The 19738-nt window shown below is 38.6% G+C and overlaps 3 protein-coding genes across 3 annotated transcripts; 2 read left to right on the top strand and 1 right to left on the bottom strand.

Moving 5' to 3' along the window:
* Positions 1-369: 369 nt before the first annotated feature.
* On the bottom strand, positions 370-2959 carry LOC106923637 (terminal nucleotidyltransferase 5D-like). The gene has a single exon (XM_014996844.2). It carries the CDS (start codon positions 2957-2959, stop codon positions 698-700), a length of 2262 nt encoding a protein of 753 aa, XP_014852330.1. The 3' UTR covers positions 370-697.
* A 4797-nt stretch (positions 2960-7756) lies between these two features.
* chmp1b (charged multivesicular body protein 1B) lies at positions 7757-12103 on the top strand. The gene is made up of 8 exons (XM_014996845.2): positions 7757-7953; positions 9832-9929; positions 10009-10155; positions 10239-10307; positions 10391-10498; positions 10579-10622; positions 11222-11294; positions 11446-12103. The coding sequence occupies exons 1-8, from the start codon at positions 7938-7940 to the stop codon at positions 11488-11490; spliced, it is 600 nt and encodes a 199-aa protein (XP_014852331.1). The 5' UTR covers positions 7757-7937; the 3' UTR covers positions 11491-12103.
* Positions 12104-14352: 2249 nt separating this feature from the next.
* On the top strand, positions 14353-18260 carry rraga (Ras-related GTP binding A). The gene is made up of 10 exons (XM_014996849.2): positions 14353-14510; positions 14783-14888; positions 14967-15066; positions 15167-15233; positions 15313-15535; positions 16580-16675; positions 16768-16890; positions 17379-17470; positions 17556-17671; positions 17762-18260. The coding sequence occupies exons 2-10, from the start codon at positions 14862-14864 to the stop codon at positions 17863-17865; spliced, it is 948 nt and encodes a 315-aa protein (XP_014852335.1). The 5' UTR covers positions 14353-14510; positions 14783-14861; the 3' UTR covers positions 17866-18260.
* The last annotated feature ends 1478 nt before the right edge of the window (positions 18261-19738 follow it).

The raw sequence follows: 19738 nt of genomic DNA on the forward strand, positions 1-19738 counted from the left end.
ATCACTTTACCAGAAGCAATTTATTCAAATCTTTTAAATCTGGTTTATTTATTCTCTAACTGCCTTCAGCTACTGCATCCTTATTACACAATGTGTTCACAATTCACATCCACTAATACATAATTTACCACATTATGGAAGCACCACTGTCTAATCTAACCCCACAGTAAACGGCATCTTATCTCTAAACAATGTGTACACAGGTATGGGATCGCTGAATGTGGTTCAGACGAACGATTCACAAAACAGTTATAGTGTTTGTACCCCACAGGATTCAGCGATTGACTCAAACTTTTTCCCAGACCAAGGTTTCAAGATCCTTGTAGCCAACAAGCAACAGATTACACTTAATAGGTTAAAGGTGTTTATCATGTAGACATATTACGATGCCTTCAATGCAGGAGGGTAATCAGTACTCCAGAACTGAACTGGACCAGCCGTACAACAGGTCCCCTCAGATTTCATGAAATCCTCTCAACAAGCTCTCGTGTTTCTTTTCTTGGGCTCTTCTTAAAAAGAGCCTCTGAGTCCGCCTCAGCCCTGGCCACCCAGTATCCGTTATAAGCAGGAGGGATTTTAAAACTTTAAACAACACTGCAACGTTTTGTTGCCTGTTGTTGCTAAAACTTCCACGCATGCCTCTGATTGCAGAGCGCCATGCTAAAGTGCATGCCTTCATGCCAGCGTGCCATCTTGGCTAAACGAGGCCAGATTGCATGTGAACATGCAGAGGGTACGGGTGGTAGACAAGTGGCGGCTGGGCCTGAGGGATGTAGTAACTGTTGTAAATTGGCTCTGACACGTATGGCGCTGGCTGGTAGAAGCAAGTAACGTTTGCCGTGTTGGGGATGGCGTTCTGCTCCCCCAGAACCCTCAGAGCAAGGACAGTGATCATATTGAGGGTCTGCCTCCTCTCATGTCCCATCAAACACACCGTGCTTTCGTCTATCACGCGCCGCAGGGTCATCAGGTAGTCGTACTTGCTCGCCTCCTCGCTGCCGATGAAGTGGCACTGCAAGTAGGCCTCGATCTTACGCTGCTGCTCGCTTACGTCGGGGAAGTCGATAAAGAAGCGGGAGCACATGTAACGCTCCAAGGACTTGATTTCAGTCTCGCTGGCTGGCCGGAAGTTCCTCACCAGCAGATCGCTGTACTTCAGCAGCCCCCCTCCACGGATCTCCTCTGGGTTGTGGGTGGCAATGAGGCGTTGGCGAAGGTGGTCCATCGCCTGCTCAAAGTCTCCGTACATGCACTCTGCCTCAACGGCGATGACGGGCTCACTTTCTACACCAACACAAGGGACACTATTTGGAACAGTGTCAAAAAGTTCAGGTCCTTGATCATCAACTTGAGGCGTTAAAACCACGGTTCTTTGAGTCTTTAAATCAGGAGGTTTCTTGAAGTGTTTTGGCTTCACAGTTTGTTCTGGAGAATCAGACGAGCCTGCACCTTCCTGAGGTGTAAGTTCTGGACTGTATGAAGGAACAGTAAGAGTGTCCTTACCCTCAAAATGTTCTGATTCGGGACATAAAACGTTTGAGCCACGAAGGTCTACGCTGTCAGGTACAGGGGATTTTGGCTGAAGAGGTTTCACTACCTCTATTGGCGGGAAGAGCTGAGTTGTAAGGTCTGACACGTCCGTAAGTAAGGACCACTTTTCAGGCTGGCTGATCAGCTTCCGTGACATTTTCCTTTGCAGTTTTGGAGAAGGGCAGTAGTCTGGCACAATGTCCTGTGATGTGCTGCAAGTTTTTTTAGCCGGGGGAGGAAAGGAGTATTCACAGAGGGAATCTTGCAGAGTTGGGGTGTTTTCCATCTTGCAGTTCACGATGTTTACCTCTAACTTTGTACTTGTCTCAAAATGAGCTATTTCTTCGGAAGTTGATGGATCAGTGTTTATTGTGGACACTTCTTCAGTTGTCTGTAGTTTTAAACATGGGTGTGTCATTAATGGATCTCTTGTGTCGGGGAAAAAAGCTTTTGATGATGCTTCCGAGGGATAATCACCATCCAACAGTTCTTTTTGTTCTGTGCTTTCTTCACAAAGCTCAAATACCTCTGACATGTCTTCCTCTGAATGGACCCCCTCGCAGCCACCCACATCATCCTCCACCTGCTGTAGGCCGATTCCCTCAGGTCCTTTCGCCTCATACTTTCCATCTGCATGATCCGTTTCTTCATCTTTAAGCTCAAATGGAGAATCGGCTTCATCCGGGCTCGGAGGGCCTGCGTCAGTTGCCATCGCTCCATCTTTTTCAGCATCCTCTTTGACATCTTGACGACTGCTCGATTGTTCTTGTATCTTGTTATTGTCTTTGCTGCTGTGCCTCTTTGATGAATTCCTGGCATTCAGGGGCAGTTTTCCTTCTTCTCTCCTGTCACTCTCCCAGTAAGACTCCAGCATGCGATCTAGTATTATTTGAAAGGAGTCCACACTGAATTCAAACTGCCTCCGGAGGGAGCTAACGAATCTGAGCCCCACCGTTTTGGATCTGTTGTTGGAGAGCAAGATCAGGCTCCATCTGTCGTGCTCGTTGAACACTTTCACCATCTTTTGCACATATGCTTCCTTCATGGTGAGGCAGGTGATCTTCCGTCTGTTAACCCCACATGGGAGGAGGTCCCGCAGGCTGCCCAGCACCACCTCCTTAATCACCTGGAAGTCCTCCTGCCTGGGCAGCTCTACTCCAAATATGATGTCCAAGTCTCTGTAGCCCAGGCCGTTATCGCTCACCAGGACGTGGCTGGCGGTGGCTCCGTTGAGGCGTATATCTTTGACCTGGATGTCCCTCTCCGCCAGTCGATCTTTCACCACACGAATGATGTCTTTGGCTCTCACCTGCAGTGTGGGGAAATTTCCTCGCCCGTGGATCGGGATCACCTCAGTCAGCACTTTGTCGAGAGCCTGGACTTGCTCGTGGGTCAAGTTGTGGAATCTCTTTTCAGTTTTATGCTCCATTGTCCTTACCTGTAAAAAGAGAGGCCTGTCGTTTATATCACACATTGACCATCTGATGAAAAAGGTTTGATATTTTTATAAAACAAATTTTGGATTAGAAAACCACTATCTTTGCTTTTTGTGGAGTCGTTTTTAGTTTATACAGGGAGATTTTAATTTTTGTTCCATGTCTGAATCATTAGGATGCAATTCCATATTCACATCTTTATCTTTAGTGATAATAATTTCTATTTTGTTATACTTTCTAGCATTTTAAATATACACTGCAGGCCTCAATAATTAGCACCTCTGGCAAAGATTAGTCATTGCCTTTAAATAGTCCATCTTTTATTACAGTAGGATGATCTCAAGCTGAAAAGTGTGGAAAAACATAATTTTCAAATATAGTACACTTAGAGTGTGTGTGTGTGGGGGGGGGGGCGGGGGGGTACTTTCCCCTCAAATATTTTCTTAGGAGTTGCTTTTTTGTCACGTAAAACACTAATCACAAATTGTAATGTCAAACTGAGAAAATACAGAATTAATTTTTCAAATAGTTATTCAATTTACACAATTATGGTTTGCAATAACTGTGATAGGCCATTTCAGAATTTACATTTTGATTTTTTTTCTCTCTTCCCCCCGCTGTTATATTTAATAAAATTGGAGCAAATTTAGCAAATTTGCTAATGACTTGGGCAGAGGAGATTAGTTCAGCCATTTGACTCACATGCAGGGACACGTCTAAAACAGGACACAGGACATAAGATGCTTTACATATATGTATCGTACTTATTCCCAAAAACACTCAAGTCTCATCTGAGCCAAACACATGGAATCAAGGCAAACACTTTAGCAAAATCACATTTACATTTGTGATGGTAGAAAATCCTATTTTCTGGCATCACTTCCAAGCAACTACTTGGCATGTAGATGGTGTCTGATGATTTTTATGGAGACTTGGTGAAACCAAAATGCCACTTTTTTGCTGTAATTCTCCAGCAGTAAGCTTAGGAGATTCTTAACGTATTGTTTTAACCTCCCTCGTTGTCCTGCTGAGTGTGCATGCTGGCAAGGAAAACATGAATCCTCATCCAGTGTCGAGAAAAGTCGAGCTCATCCCACTTCCCCATGCTGGAGATTTTAGTTTAATAATAACAATAAATAAAGTTATCTTTAAAACTGATTACACAGGTGACATCAAGACCCAACAGTAGAGTCAGATGGTAATAAAATTAATCTGGTTGTGTGTGTGTTATTGTGTCCTGCTTTAATTCTACTTTTTTCTATATAATCATAAAAAAATCATAGTCAGGCAGAAGGAGAGTTATGAAACAGGAAAAGCAGGTTTCCTGGAAAAAGAGGAAGTTTCCAGCATGCAGTGGTTAAAAATAGTTCAGACTGCTCATTTTGAGCACTAAAGGTTTAAGGAATAAAAACTAGACATTTTGAGTAATTGGATAAAACCCAGAGTAAAATACTTAAATTAATAATGATAACTTATGATTAAGCCGATAATTAATATTGGTTTAACCGGTGGTTGATGCTGGTTTGATTATAAGAATATTTACACTTATACTTATGGAAGTACTTAAAGGAGAAAGAAGTAACTGTAACATGGTGTCAAATGATTAGAATAATGAATTATTCTTGGTTTCTTTTCAGAAATGTCTGTAATAACTCACATTATGATTATAAGAGTAACTAATAAGTAATGATTATTATAATATTATAAATGAATGCTAAACCAGATAAACTAAAAGGTTATAAATGTGATTTTGACATTGAACTTGAAATGTGGTGAAATGTGTAACTGTAACTAAAGGTCACTGATGTTGTGTTGGAGGTAGATGGTAGGTGAAAGGTCAGGGGGAAAGAGGAACTGATGGGAGAGCGGAGGTGTCCAACGCCTTATTGCTAAACTTCAACTTACCTAAGAGAAGGTTAGACACAAGAGGGCTGTTGAGCAACTCGGGGACATTAGAACAGACATCAGGTCATGTCCAAAGATGGTGATGGATATGAGATTATCGGTCCAAGCAGTCAGCCAATGAAACAGGCACAGCAACAAAGCTAGCCAATGCAAATGCACCAAAAGGGTGGATTAACCCTTTATAAGGTGAGTGCAAAGAGGAGTCTTTGGTTGGATCCTTCAGGCAGCTTCGAGCCAAGATCGAGATGGACAAAGAACTCTGCAGCTGAAGAAGAGCCGGGGCCACAGAACCGAAGACTGTTCTGCACATGGGGACCAACCCGTTAGCCCCGCAACATGTGGCTTCAAATCGCACTTTTCTCAGCTGGGTTCGAGACCCCAAAGACAAAGCCAAAGACAAAGACCAAGGCAAAGATGAAGATAAAGACAAAGATAAAGAACAAAGGCAAAGAGGAAGAACTGGGTTCCTTCCATGAGACCAGCCCTTCTACATCTCGAAGGACCAGAAAGATGGTGAGACGAGGAGAAAGGAGCTACAGAGCTGCAAGACAAGAAGGAGAGGGCCGCTACGAGCATGAGGAAGTCACCCTGAGGCCCGAGACCTGCCGCTCTGACTCAGTACTCTTCCTGTACTGGGAGCCTCCTGCTGCTGCAACGCCTTTTTCATCATCAGGCCAGTTCTGGGGTTCAAAATGCCAAACTCCGTCCGTCTCTCTCAAAGTTTTTCTTTTTTAGTTCACAGTGTCAGCATTAGGGAAAGATAGGCTAGATTATTGATTTTACTTATTTGATTATTTCTGCTACTGATTTAAGCTGTACTGACCCTTGCAAAATTGCCTTACTAATAAAATAATTAGCATTAAGAAAATCTAAAAGATGTTGTGGACATTCAGTTAATGAGTCACCTTAAAGTTCTTTGATGGTTGTAGAATAGCTATGAAGTTTGATTCTGGGAGGAGAAAGTGGAAAATGTTTTATAGGTTGCTTTTAGCCAAAACTAAAACAACACCCTTGGGACTCGCCCGAGTCACTAAAACCAACCTGGTTCAATAACAAGTGCAAGTTGTAATAAGAGAAAGAGCGACCGTTAACAGGTGTGCTCTGTGAAACTAGCTGATTCTGGGCTGCTCTATCTGGCTAATTCACAGGGTGAAAAAGGGTGGGACATCTGGATGAAGGTCGTCAGAAACCAGGCTAGTCTTTCTCGCACCCAGCTTAAACAGAGTTTACTTCAGTTCTGGGTAGGGTAAATCTCGGCAGATTTAGGAAACTCAATTCACCCGTTAGACGGAGAGCTGGGAGCAACATCTCCCTCCTCTCAGAAGAGGAAGTAGAGAGAGAGAAGGGGGGGGGGGTGCTGTGCAACAACACCAGCCAACTGTGTCATCTCATATTTATATGGGACAACAGAAAGTCATTGGTTACTATTAATAGGTTTTTTCTTTTTATTCCTTCAATGACATTTATTTGCAAGAAATTGTTAGACTACGCCATTGCTGATTTTGTCTAATTCGTTCACGTATATATGGTTTGAGAATCTAACACACAGCAGCTCTTTCTGCACAAATAGTCTGTGTGAGGTCAGTGTCAGTATTTGGTTTTCCACCCGTGCAAATACAGTCAGTGGGAGGTAGCCACCCGGGGCACCGGGACTCGTGGCCCACAGCAGCCTCTAGTGCATCTCAGGGGTTACATCAGCTCGGTCCTGCAGCAGGACTGCTCCTCTGCCACTTGGCTTCTTTATAGATAAGACTATATGACTCATACAGCCACTGAACAAAGCATCACTCATTGGCTCTCCTGGATTCTTTCCATGTGCGCAAAAACAACCCGAAATGCACCACTTGACGTGGCATCAGGGCCATAAAATCCTCTGCCAGTGAACTTGACATATAGATTGTTGCATTCGATATAATTTAGCACAATAACGTACTGATAGATTCTGCTTTGAGAATTTCGCAGACCCCACTTTTGCTTTAGTTTTTTCTAAATCTTGCAGTTTTTATTCTCTAAATGAAATTTTCTAATTCAAACATGTCAACAAAAATCTATGTAGCCTAATACAGATATATATGCAACATCTAGCAAATTACCAAGCGATTATTTTTACTCAAACTAGACAAGACACTCAAAGAAAAAAAGCGTTAACTGCGTTTGCACTACGACAGTAACAAATTTAAGAACTCACCTGATTGGTTGTCAAATTACAGTAAAAAAAAAAAGAAAAAAGAAAAAAGAAAAAGTAAAGCCAAGACAAAAGAATATATAAGAAAAAATATATATATTAAGGTATCCAACAGGTTTATCCGACCCTGTTGGAAAGGTTGAAGCTGAAGTTAATACGGACAATTTCCTCTCAGCGCAGCAGCACTGTTTCCATGGCAATTAGCCGTCACGAAATTCACGGTGAATCACGACTCCACGGGTCACTCTAACTATCAAGTGACGAAACACTCAAGTTTCAAACAAAGCCCGTACCCGTTTGTTCTCGGAAAAGGGGGCAGCTTAATACTTTGATAAAGTTTTCCTTGTATTGCTGGATTACAGCGGACATGTCAGCCTGAACCGCCGGCGTGCCACCGCACTGCCGAGCTGTTGCGGGGTGAACCTCACATCAGACGGAGTGAGTCATCCTCCCTCTCCTCCGTGATCCACACAGTAAATCTAATCATCAGACAGGCGCTTTCACCGCCCACCGCAGCGGCACGTCCACTTTCACCCCGCTGCCCGCATTCCCTTTATGTTTTCAGCCAGTGTTTCCGCAATTTTACTGTTAACGTGTTCTTCTAACGTGTTTGTCTCTGTTTTATTGATTTTTATAATATATTTTCATTCACATTTGGGAAAAGAGGCGGAGGCATCTCGCTCGTGACGTTTGAATGGAATACCTACACCACGTGACAATGACGTAGTTGATATTTTGGTAAGACACCAGGAAGTGCGGAAGAGGGCGACAGGACCGAAACAGAGGAGTGCAACGTTCAACAACTTTTTCTTTTTTGACCAGTTTATTTGTGGATTTTTCGCTAGAATTTTATTGTTGGGTCTCCGAAGAAGCCATTAAAGATGCCGAGCATGGAAAGTATCCTTTAAAAGCGGTGAAAATGGGAGAGAAGTGCGGCGTAACGACACAGAAGGCAGTGGCTAAAGCGTTTAACGCAACACGGTAGCTCCTTTAAATTATGAGATATATTTGTCACTGACATTTGAGACGTTACAGTGTGTATCAGGCATTACTGAAAGTTTAATAAAGTAGCCTATTTAATAAGTTAAACATTACTGAATTTCTTCAGACGTCTGTAATCTTTGGCAGAGCTGCGTTTAAGGCCTCTAAGCTAACATCGGAAAACATAAAACTTGATACCGTACACCACAGCGTTTTCTATAGTTTTCCCTACAATAGTTTAAGTTGATACCTGTAGTATCCTTATATTTGTTTTATATGGTAAACTGTATATTTTTGAGAATCACATAAAAGCCCGTAAATAGATAGTAAACTAGTTGTATAGTTTGATAAACACAAGCTTCGTTTGTGTTTACCAAAACAAAGCTATAAGCCACTTCTGTAGTCATTGAAAATGTGTGAATTTTAGGTCAAAATAATAACTTGGCTTATCGTTTGGATATAAACGACTTACTTATTACCCAGTTAGTAATCAGATACTCAGAGATTCTTCCTAAACTGGCATAGTTTAGGAACTATGCCAGTTTAGTTCCTAAACCAACAAAATAAATTTGTTGGTTTATTCTCACTAAATTCAAACATAATCTTTGTTCTCATTCATTTTATTTTATTTTTTTTAAAAGATGATAAAGGTAATATTTTTCAGTTGGGAAATCACCTAATTGTGCTCTCTTGTGGACAGATTACGTAATGCTGTACAATATGCAGAGCTGGATGATGTCATGCTGGAAAACAAAGTAAAGATGCACTGATCAGAGATGTTTAACTTGACTTTCTTGATAAATTGAAACCTGTCCTGCCCTAGGAATAAAATAGATACATTAGAATTAAAATTAAGACAGAAAACATTTATTTGTAAAAAACTGTCCAAAGTTGCACCACTGAAAAATCTACAAATACAATTAGAAAAGTCACTTTATGGGACAGAAAATTCATACAAAATTAATCTGTTCTTTAACAGACCTCAAAACTTTGCTTTACATTTCAAACTTATAATTTTGTCAGATTACAACAAATTCTGGCTTCACAGTACAATTAAAACATCCTAAATGTGATAATAATAATAATAATAATTTATGGTGTTTTCTCCCCTTGCTTTATTTGGAAGCAAATAATTGTTCATCTGAATAAGTAAGAGGAAAAAGCTCTTGTTTGCTGATCTGTGATAGCATTTATTAATGTATTGTAACACTATTTGAACCTGAAGAAACCCTTTTATTGTGGTTGATTATTTATATTATGTCGAGAAAGCTAGCATGACAAAGCTAGTTTCAATCTGCAATCTACAGATTCAGCAATATCCTCTGTCAGACAAGTCGGTTGCATAGCCTTGCAACTTAAACAGGATTTCAACATTATTTCACAACAGAATAGTTGTCAGATTGACATGTAAGAATCTTATCTTTAAGAATCTTATCTGAAGTCTTCCTCCCTGTTGTGGCAGCTTAAACAAATTAAATGACTGAATGAAAATACAGTTTTCTCTTAAGAAGCTTCTTATAACTTTTATTCTTTATGCGAATTAATTTTCAAACACCTCACTGATATTGAAAATATCTAACTTGGAGGTTTTTTTCTTCTTTGTTAACTTCCTCTCTAAGTTATGTTCTCAGTCCAACCTGTTTTAGCCTATTTGGTGCGTTCAGTGATGGGACAAAATTTTAGATTTTAGATTGCAGTGGCCTAATCAGTGGTCAGGCCAATCAATAAAAGAGAGATTTTTTTTTCTGCTGGTCCTCTTGCTTTGTGTTGTTGTTCTTTAACTTTGTTTCTCAGAAAATCTCTTCAATCTAAAGTTTGCTGCCAAAGAGCTCCAAAGAAATTCAAAGAAATGTGACAAAGAGGAAAAATTAGAGAAGGCAAAAGTCAAGAAGGTAAGCTGTGTTTCACTCATCAGGCCAGCTGTCAACGCTGGCTATTCAGAGCTTCATCAAAGCTTTTTGTTGTGTTCAGGCCATCCAGAAGGGGAACATGGAAGTGGCGAGGATCCACGCAGAGAACGCCATCAGACAGAAGAATCAGTCTGTGAACTTCCTGAGGATGAGCGCCAGAGTCGACGCCGTGGCAGCGAGAGTCCAGACGGCGGTTACAATGAACCAGGTGCGCTGCACGCTGCTTCAGTTAACGTCTCCACGTCCATGTGGCAAAATAATGGCAGCTTTTTCTTTGGTTTCATCTCACAGGTCACAAAATCTATGGCCGGAGTGGTGAAAGGCATGGACGCCACTCTGAAGAGTATGAATCTCGAAAAGGTACCTCCAACTAAATGGTATATATTCACGCATTTTAATGGAAGTAACATATTTTAAACCTTGGTGGTGCTTTTTTGTTGCAGATTTCAGCTCTCATGGACAAATTTGAACATCAGTTTGAAACTCTGGATGTTCAGACTGCTCAGATGGAAGACACCATGAGCAGCACGACGACTCTCACAACACCACAGGTGACTTTCTCTGCTCAGCTTTTTCTCGTGCTCCGTTTAAGAACTGCTTGCATGAATGTAATATGTAATGTGTGTTGCAGAATCAAGTGGAGTCGTTGCTGCATGAAATGGCAGATGAAGCAGGGTAACCACTCATTTCTGTCCTAATATTATTTGTTGGATAAATTAAATCACATTGTGTTCATTAATTTTATCAATGATATATTGTGTTTTGATGTTATTTGTGGATGTTTAGGTGAGTCTTATGAACATAATTCATAAGGACTGTCACAATAACAAATTTGGCCGATCGATAAGTTGTTCCAGAAGTTATCGTGATAAACGATAACATTGTTGTTTTGAAACCGTTTTTAAGTAATATAATGGTAATAGCATAGTAATAATGCAAGAGCACATTCTAAAAGTTCGATAAACTTCAAATTCTATTGAACATTTAACACTGGAACCTGGAAGACATTTTAAATATCCAAAATAAATAAACAAAACAACAAATAAAATACATTTTTAAGTCTTTGTAAACAAAATTATCCTTTAAAAAAAGGGATAGTTGAGACCAAAGCACCAAACTGAAGACTTTTATCCAGTTTTTGGTAGAAAGAGAGAAAAAAAAGAGAAATGCCAATGGAAATAATTGAGTTTGTTTTAATTTTTCATGAGATTAATTCATTTATTGATTATTATGACAGGCCTATATATAATGGTACGCTTTTGCTTTCTGTTCAGATTGGACCTGAACATGGAGCTCCCTCAAGGACAGACAGGATCTGTGGGTACCAGCGTAGCCTCTGCAGAACAGGTATTCTGTCACGTTTGCTTGTTAAATCTAAACAATTAAGTATTTATTTTATAAGAAAACTAAATTATAATATGATGGTCACTCATAAATGTTAAGTTAAATGTAAAATATGCTCTCTTCTTTACTCTTTTGAACTGTTTATTGTTCACAGGACGAACTGTCTCAAAGGCTCGCCAAGCTCAGAGATCAGATGTGAAGAGCAGAACGAGAACCGTTCTACACACCTGATAGACACTACCTGACTATAACGCCCTCTTCTAGACATCATGTCTGCTTTTCCCTCCTCTTTGCATTTTCTGTCTGGTGAGAAGCAACTGTAAAGAGTAATTGTTCCCTTAAACTTACGGCGCCTGTTGGCTTTTTGATTTCCAGCTTCATATTAATAAAAACGAAATTAAAAAATTGTAATTGGAACATTTTTAATGGAATCAAAAATTTGATGTTTGTGGAAAAAATATATATTTATTCATACTTACAATGTTGACAGTAATAAAATCAAAAGAAATTATTACCTTTTTATTTATCATTCATTTTCAGATAAGCTCTCGAGGTTTTGTATAATAGTACTTTTTTTTCCCATTCAGGTGTGCATACTTGGGGCAGAATATATGCATAATACATTTCAAGGACTGTTGAAAGCTTTCTTGTTATTGGTGAACTGACTTTTTGTGTTGATTCACTCTATTTTCTTTATGATCAATATTTCCAGGAGGTTCTATGTCTGCGTCTCTTTTCACCTTCATTTACTTCGTTTGGGAAGGGTTAAAAATAAGAGAATGAACAATAAAGTTTTATAATACCCTTACAAATTGTCTGCATTTTCTTAAATGTAGTTGTTGTTAATGCCCAGTTTAAAAATTAACTGCATAAAATCCATTTTCCATAATAATTCATGTGAGAAAAGTTTTATTTTTTACGCGCATTGTGAAAGACCACAATGTTTTTGCCACACATTTAAAAAAATAAAATAAATCAAACTCATTTTAGATGTAGTTTGACACCATATGGAAAATATTTAATTCATTCATTGCAAATAGTTGTTTATCCAATCAACGGTGTCTGTAAATAAAGTTTTATATGTTCATGTTTCTGGTGACAAGGGGACTGATCAGAGTTTGTTGTAATACATGAATTTGTGTTTTTTCTCTCCTTATTCACAAATTTCTATTCAAAATCGGCATTTAGTTGTGCTCTGTTTGGCTGCAGCCAAACATTTGAGCCGTAAATCAATCAATCATCAATCAAATTTTATTTGTATAGCACATTTCAGCAGCAAGGCATTTCAAAGTGCTTTACATAATTAAAATAAAAACAGCATGTGACATTGAATGTTTACAGAACCAGTCAAAAAGATTCACAGAGCAACATAAATATATTTGTACTAGTTAAAGTGACAATCACTGTCACTGTTCTCTTCAGAGTCAGTATCTGGCACAAGTAAGACTGAACCTTTTTTTTCTCTCAAATACTTTAGAGTTTTTCTTTTGTTATATTCAATGATGGCGACTGATTAGCTCCTTTCTGGCACCTCTTCAGATGTCACAGACCCAAATGCTCACTAACAGAATTGCTCTTTTTTTTTTTTTTAGACTGCTATTTATTTTTCTAGAGTCTCCATACTACTCTAGTAATCCATACTACATTGTCCAGCTGTGCTTTTAAAGTCTGTTTGTTTATGAAACAAACAAAAAAAGCAGCTCTGGATATTATTTTTTAAGGTCCAACACACCACACCTGTTATTGCCAGTTATAACCCACTTTAGCATATTCTGAGTCAACTAAAAAGTTGGTGTTGGATGTTTTTGTTAACTTTCCCTCTGGCTCACTTCTGAAGACCACAGTTTTATCACAAGACAAACAAACTTTAACGATTATATTATACAATCTTAGTTTATGGGATAGTTATTGCTGTGGTCTTTTTCTCCTGACTGGTCAAACAGTGAACTGGTATGTAGATGAGGCCATGTCCCATTTCTCATTATCATACAGAGTGTTTACACTCAGTGTAAAGTCCAAAGGCTCGAGATTTGCTACTTTATTTATCTGAATTCTGCTTGTCTTTGTGTGTTTCACTGAAGTTTTATTCACACATTGTGCCAGATGTTTAGTAACTAATAAATTAAGTGTAAAAAAAAATGTAGATGTTGAAGCCATTGAAGAATCCCTCTCAAAAAACCTTATACGGAGCTTCAACCCCAAAAGTCAATCTCTAACATCCATTGTGTCCTGCTAAATCAGTTTTATCCGCAGCTACAAACCACCATTTGAAAAAGCACAATATATCAATTTGTTTTAAGATTGTGCTTTAATAATAATAATAATAATAATAATAATAATAATAATAATAATAATAATAATAATAATAATAAGACAGTAGATATTAGAGGAAAGGGTTACATTTGAAACTTAACAAAGGGCAACAAATGAATTTTCTTGAAAATAAGAAAAGCACATTTTGTGATTAGAGATTAAAGTTAATTGCACCACATTTTTAATTTCACAGTGGAAATATGATGCAACAATTTCATAAAACACAGAAAAGCTGACTAAACAAGTAATTTCGGTTTCAGTGTGTTTTAAAGCGTTTATCAGTTTATTATTTAGTAGCTTATTAAGAGCCAAATGTGGCTGCTGTCAAACTGAAGACCCCAGCACAGCAGTACAAAGTCTTAGAGTTTTATAAGGTTTGACTATTTAATCTGTTCACTTCCCTCTAGTGGCACCTCCGCGGAACTTTTGTTTTGTTTTTTTCTTTTTCTTTTTTCTTTTTCTTTCATTTGACTTCAATTCAGACTGTTTTAACAAAGAACATTCTTCGTTTCAATTTTTTAACATTTGTAGAAACCAGCATCGCTTGAATATTTTCCCCTTGCGTTTGTTTTGCTAGGCGTTAACTGTTGATCAAAATTAATTCTCCAGCATTTCTGTTATATTTGCCTTTAACAGCTCTGACTTTGTGCTTGAGCATTATTTATCTAAACGGATCGATAAAAATCAATCCTATCAATTGGTTAAATAATTAAAAACTGCCTGGAAGACAAAACTCAGGGCATTTAGCAAATCGATCATCATGTGACTTTCGCGTAAACAGGAAGCAGCTGATTTTTTACTTCACCCTGCTCTCATTTAGTAATGATTAGAGCTGTGTCCTCTAAAACAAATATAAACCGTTCTCTAAGTTTACCTGGACACCAGTAGCTGCTAAGTCATTTAGGAGTAAGTATAAAACACGACACAAAACTTTAACTAGGACAGCTTCGCTGCTCAGTTTGGTAGGCTAACATTGTTAGCGTAGTTAGCATTAGCTAAAGTGATTTTTCGTAGCAGGACAGATCGATTAAATTAACGTATTAGGCGAATTGTACTATTTTCTGTGTCGAGCTGGATTTGAACTGTAAATATACACACATGTTTGTGATAATTTACGGGTTTAACGATGTAACTTTTGATGGGGGCTGTAATAACAGCTGGGTGAAACTGCTCCGCAGGAGAAGTGCTGCAGAAACAGACCGAAGTCATCTGACCTGCAGCTCAGGAAAATCTTCACAACCGTGTCTCCTCAGGGGGATGTCAAGCTCAGCGATGAAGAAAAAGGTGAAGCTGGCCGTGTAGTTTCAGGACCTCTACTTAGTTTTCGACTTTGTTTGCTGAGATATTCTGGTTTGTTGTTAGGTGTTACTGATGGGGAAAAGTGGGTCTGGAAAGACCAGCATGAGGTCAATCATCTTTGCCAACTACATAGCTCGGGACACACGTCGCCTCGGAGCTACAAGTAAGTACTAAACTGAACTTATTTAAAGATAAATCATGACTGACTGGTGTTTTGATTGTTTTTAATTAAAATCAACCTGCTTTTTTTTTGTTAACTCTAGTTGATGTGGAGCACTCCCATGTTCGGTTTCTGGGCAATCTGGTTCTAAATTTGTGGGACTGCGGAGGGTAAACCCTATCTCAACATTAGTCTTTATTTTTCCTCTGCTATGACTTCACTAGTGATATATATCTTTTTATCCACCAGACAAGACACGTTTATGGAGAACTATTTCACGAGTCAGAGGGACAACATTTTCAGAAATGTCGAGGTCCTTATTTATGTGTTTGACGTTGAGAGCCGTGAGCTGGAGAAAGACATGCACTACTACCAGTCGTGTCTGGAGGCCATCCTGCAGAACTCGCCTGATGCCAAAGTGTTCTGTCTGGTGCACAAAATGGACCTGGTCCAGGAAGACCAGAGAGATTTGGTGAGCATGAGCCACTGCCTTACAAGCCTTTGCTGCACCAACAGTACTTTCTGTCAGTCAAGTGTAAGAACACGTTTTACTGAGGTTAAAAACAACCATTTACTCGGAAGAGAAGAAACATTTAAGTAACCTAAACGGACAAATAAAACGGGTGGTTAGTGGTAATAAAGAATGACAAATTAAAAGTGAAAGAAATCGATCAAATCTACAGAATGAGAAACTCTGGGAACTAAATTGTGTGCATTAAATTAGCGAGGTGAAATGAGAAAATATGATTTGTTAAAAAAAGAAAACCCAACAAAAAACAAACCTACATTTAACCTAATGAACATAAATGATGGTAAAATCTGGAATAATAATAAAGAAAAAAAAATCTTAAAACATCAGTACTTTCTGTGAATGCTAACAGTCTTATCAGCGATAAAATAATAAACCACAAGTTGCTACAATTGAAATATCATCATAATCTATAAGCGATAATGGCTGTACACTGCCACTCCAAACCAGGCTGAATAGATGTGACAATATTTTACGATTTATTTATCAGTCTTCATGAAAACTAACTTGTGTATACTAAGAGAACCTTAAAACCAATTCAGTTCAGTTTATTTATAGAGCGCCATTTCACAATAAATGAAATCTCGAGGCATGTTACAAAAAATGACTTCAATTCAGTAACATGTTCCCATTGAGCCTCGTTATCAAACGGTGCATTAAGCTCAGTTAATTATTCTATATAGTTAAACGTTTCTGTCTAATTAAAGATATAAACTCACCTTTACCGGGAAGAAACCTCCAGCAGAGCCAGAACTGAGCTCAGTACGGTTGCAGACACACAAAAATAATTATATTATTAATGTGGTTTGTGAAACTTGAGATAGAATCAAATATGACAGTGAGGTTTTTGAAGCATTAAAGAGAAGTATTCCCACAGCATGATGCCGCCACCCCCATACGTCACCATGGGGCTGGTGTGTTGTCATTTGTAGTCTTTCTGCTCTTTTCCTTGGTTTTTGTGATGCCACTTCCTTTTTGCTTTTACAGATCTTTAAGGAGCGTGAAGAAGACCTGAAGCGGCTGTCTAGACCTTTGGCTTGCACGTGCTTCAGGACATCAATCTGGGATGAAACATTGTACAAGGTGAGTTGACTTGATTGAATGCTATTTTTGTTTTTCATTATATCAACCGATAAAGTCGCCTTTGTAAGAAGCTCGTTAAAATGTCTCTGCAGGCCTGGTCCAGCATAGTTTATCAACTCATCCCAAACGTCCAGCAGCTGGAGACGAATCTGAGAAATTTTGCACAGATCATAGAAGCAGATGAGGTTCTTCTGTTTGAGAGAGCCACTTTCCTGGTGAGAGCGACCTTTCGTTTCTGTCTCACTGCAAAAACACAAAACCTTACCAAGCATTTTTAGTCTTGTTTGTAGTGCAAATATCGTATTACACTTGAAATAAGTAAAGACTAACTTACAAGTATCTTTTCACCAAGATGTAGGAGGTTGTTTTAAGTAAATAATTACTTAATATTGCTTAAAAAGCACCTGTTCCATTGGCAGATACATTTACTTATAACAAGACAATTTCCCCATGTTATAAGCGAAATTATCTGCCAATGAAACAAGTACTTTTTCACCAATATTAAGGAATTATTTACTTCAATCAAGCTCCTGTATCTTGCCGATAAGTTACTTTTAAATTAGTTTTGTCTTAAAGTTTACAAAGATATTTGCACTGAAAACGAGACTTAAAATGCTTGGTAAGATTGTGTGTTTTCAGCAGCCTAGATTTGGATCTGGGAATGTAAAGCATGTCGATGTACGTATGCGGTTTGCCCATGTAGGTAATCTCCCACTATCAGTGCAAAGAGCAGCGTGACGCTCACAGGTTTGAGAAGATCAGTAACATCATCAAACAGTTCAAGCTCAGCTGTAGGTAAGTTCACGTTGCGCGTGATCCGCTGAACGTTTTCTGTCAATTTTTCTCGTATTTAGTCGCTTCGTCTGTCTTGTTGTTTCAGTAAACTCGCAGCTTCGTTCCAAAGCATGGAAGTTAGAAACTCCAACTTTGCGGCCTTTATCGACGTCTTCACCTCCAACACTTACGTCATGGTGATCATGTCAGACCCCTCTATTCGTAAGTACATCAGTGTTGGTGGGTTACAATATAAGATGTGAACACGTTTTGCAATATTCACCATCTTTTTTTATTTTCTTTGTTTTTTAGCGTCTGCAGCAACGCTCATCAACATCCGAAACGCAAGGAAACACTTTGAGAAGTTGGAGCGGGTGGACGGACCCAAGCACAGCCTGCACATGCGGATGCGTTAGCCCACGCTTGATTCCCAGCGGATACTCTCAGCCAATCAATGCACAGATAGCATGTTGCAGCCTCGAAAGCTCTGATAGATATAAACAGCCCGACATCATTTCTGCTCTATCTTTACATTCAATCAACAGTCATTCTGGGAGAATCTTAGTTTTTGTCTAATTTCTACAGGAATCAGAAGTATCCTGAACAGAGGTACACTCTGATGAAATATTTATGCTTAGTTGACACATGAAGCAGTTAAAAACGTGTGTTTACCATGAAGGCCTTTCTTTTCTCACTTTGTTGTATCCATCGGATTTATATAGTCAGTGCAGTGTGTCCCAGTGACACTGTTTGATTTTTCAACTGCGGTTTTTAAATGGTCACAAAAATATAGTTATATTTAGAAGCCTAATTTTGTGTATGTGTTTTTTGTATTTATTCAGATTTTTTATATATATTTTTTAAACTGCAATATGTGTGTTTAGTATGGTATCCATTGAGAGTCCACTAAGCACCCTGGACTAGTTGTCTGGTACATGTGATATGCTGCACCTGCCAAGTGGGTTGACAGAAGTGTTGGAGCAGCCATTTAAAGGCACAGAACGCTAATTATGTACATTTACTCAAAAGTTTTGCTGTGGATTACCTGGAAAACACTAGATAAGTTGTTTCTTTGTTTTAAAAATATTTCTTGGCTGCATTAAAAAAAATATAAAGGTAAAATTTGGCCAAACAGTTATCCACACTTCCTTAGCTTTATATGGTTTAATTAGCCTGTGGTTAGACATTGCTTGATACACGTTTAGCTGAGCAGCTGTTCTGCTCTCTCAAAAGGAAACTGATACCCACGCTGGAGAGAACTGTAAGGAGATAGCTAAGTGTTTTCAGCACACTTAAATAATGAAGAAATCACTGTTAACTAGAACAATCTGGATGATCAATGAGGCTTTCATGATAAACTTAGTAAGAGTTGCTACAATCTAATCAGAAGATCTATGTTTATTAAAAAAGATCTTCCTGGAGGCTTAAATGACTGAAAGGTTTGTATGGATGTACTGAACACAATGTTCTTAAACTGGTATAAATTCTGCTGCTGGTACTTCACCTCCTTTTAATTATACTCAAGAAATGTTGGTGTAAAATAACGGTGTGCAGATGAAGCTTTACAAGACTTTCGTAGTTATTTTTTCTGTGAATTGGCCCAATGTCAAAGCATTTAAAACTAAATCGCCACCTAGTGGTTTGTGGAAGTATTGCAGCATTCACACCAAACGCTTAGGCCCATCCCGTTTTAAAGATTAATATGAAATTATGTACTCTCATCTCACAGCCCAAAAGTTGGGTCGTTCGGCCACATTCGTCTTTAATTCAGAAACAACGTCTGAGTTGAGGAAAACACGGTGAACCAGGAAAGCAGGATTTAGATCTTGAATGGGAATAAAATCAGCGGCATGAAATTCCTTAATGGTACTTTTCAGTAAGCTAATTTCACACCAACAACACAATCACAAAATGTGTGTGAGATGGTTTGATTAGCTACAAAGCAATAAGTACAAACTTTCTCTTTTTTTCCTCTACTGTTGCAAAGCCACCAGACTGACTTATTGGGGACAAATGTATACGTTTTTATTCCAAATGTGATTTGAAAACATGAACTTCTAAAAACTGAACACTTAATTAAATCTCATCTTTAAACCTGTCAGGCTAGGCTGGTTAAGTAAAACATTTTCTCTCTTATAAAGCAAAAAAAACCAAAAAACTTTCCCAAACATATGTAGTTTTTAATTATTTTGGTTCGGTGTAACTGGTAAGTTTGACTCCGGATTGATATTTTACACTTTCATAGTTTTACAGTTCAAAATCATTCATCCTCCTGCCAGATGAAAATTT

Source organism: Poecilia mexicana, unplaced genomic scaffold (assembly GCF_051168715.1).
Source record: "Poecilia mexicana isolate PSO_F unplaced genomic scaffold, ASM5116871v1 scaffold_14, whole genome shotgun sequence".
NCBI lineage: Eukaryota > Metazoa > Chordata > Actinopteri > Cyprinodontiformes > Poeciliidae > Poecilia > Poecilia mexicana.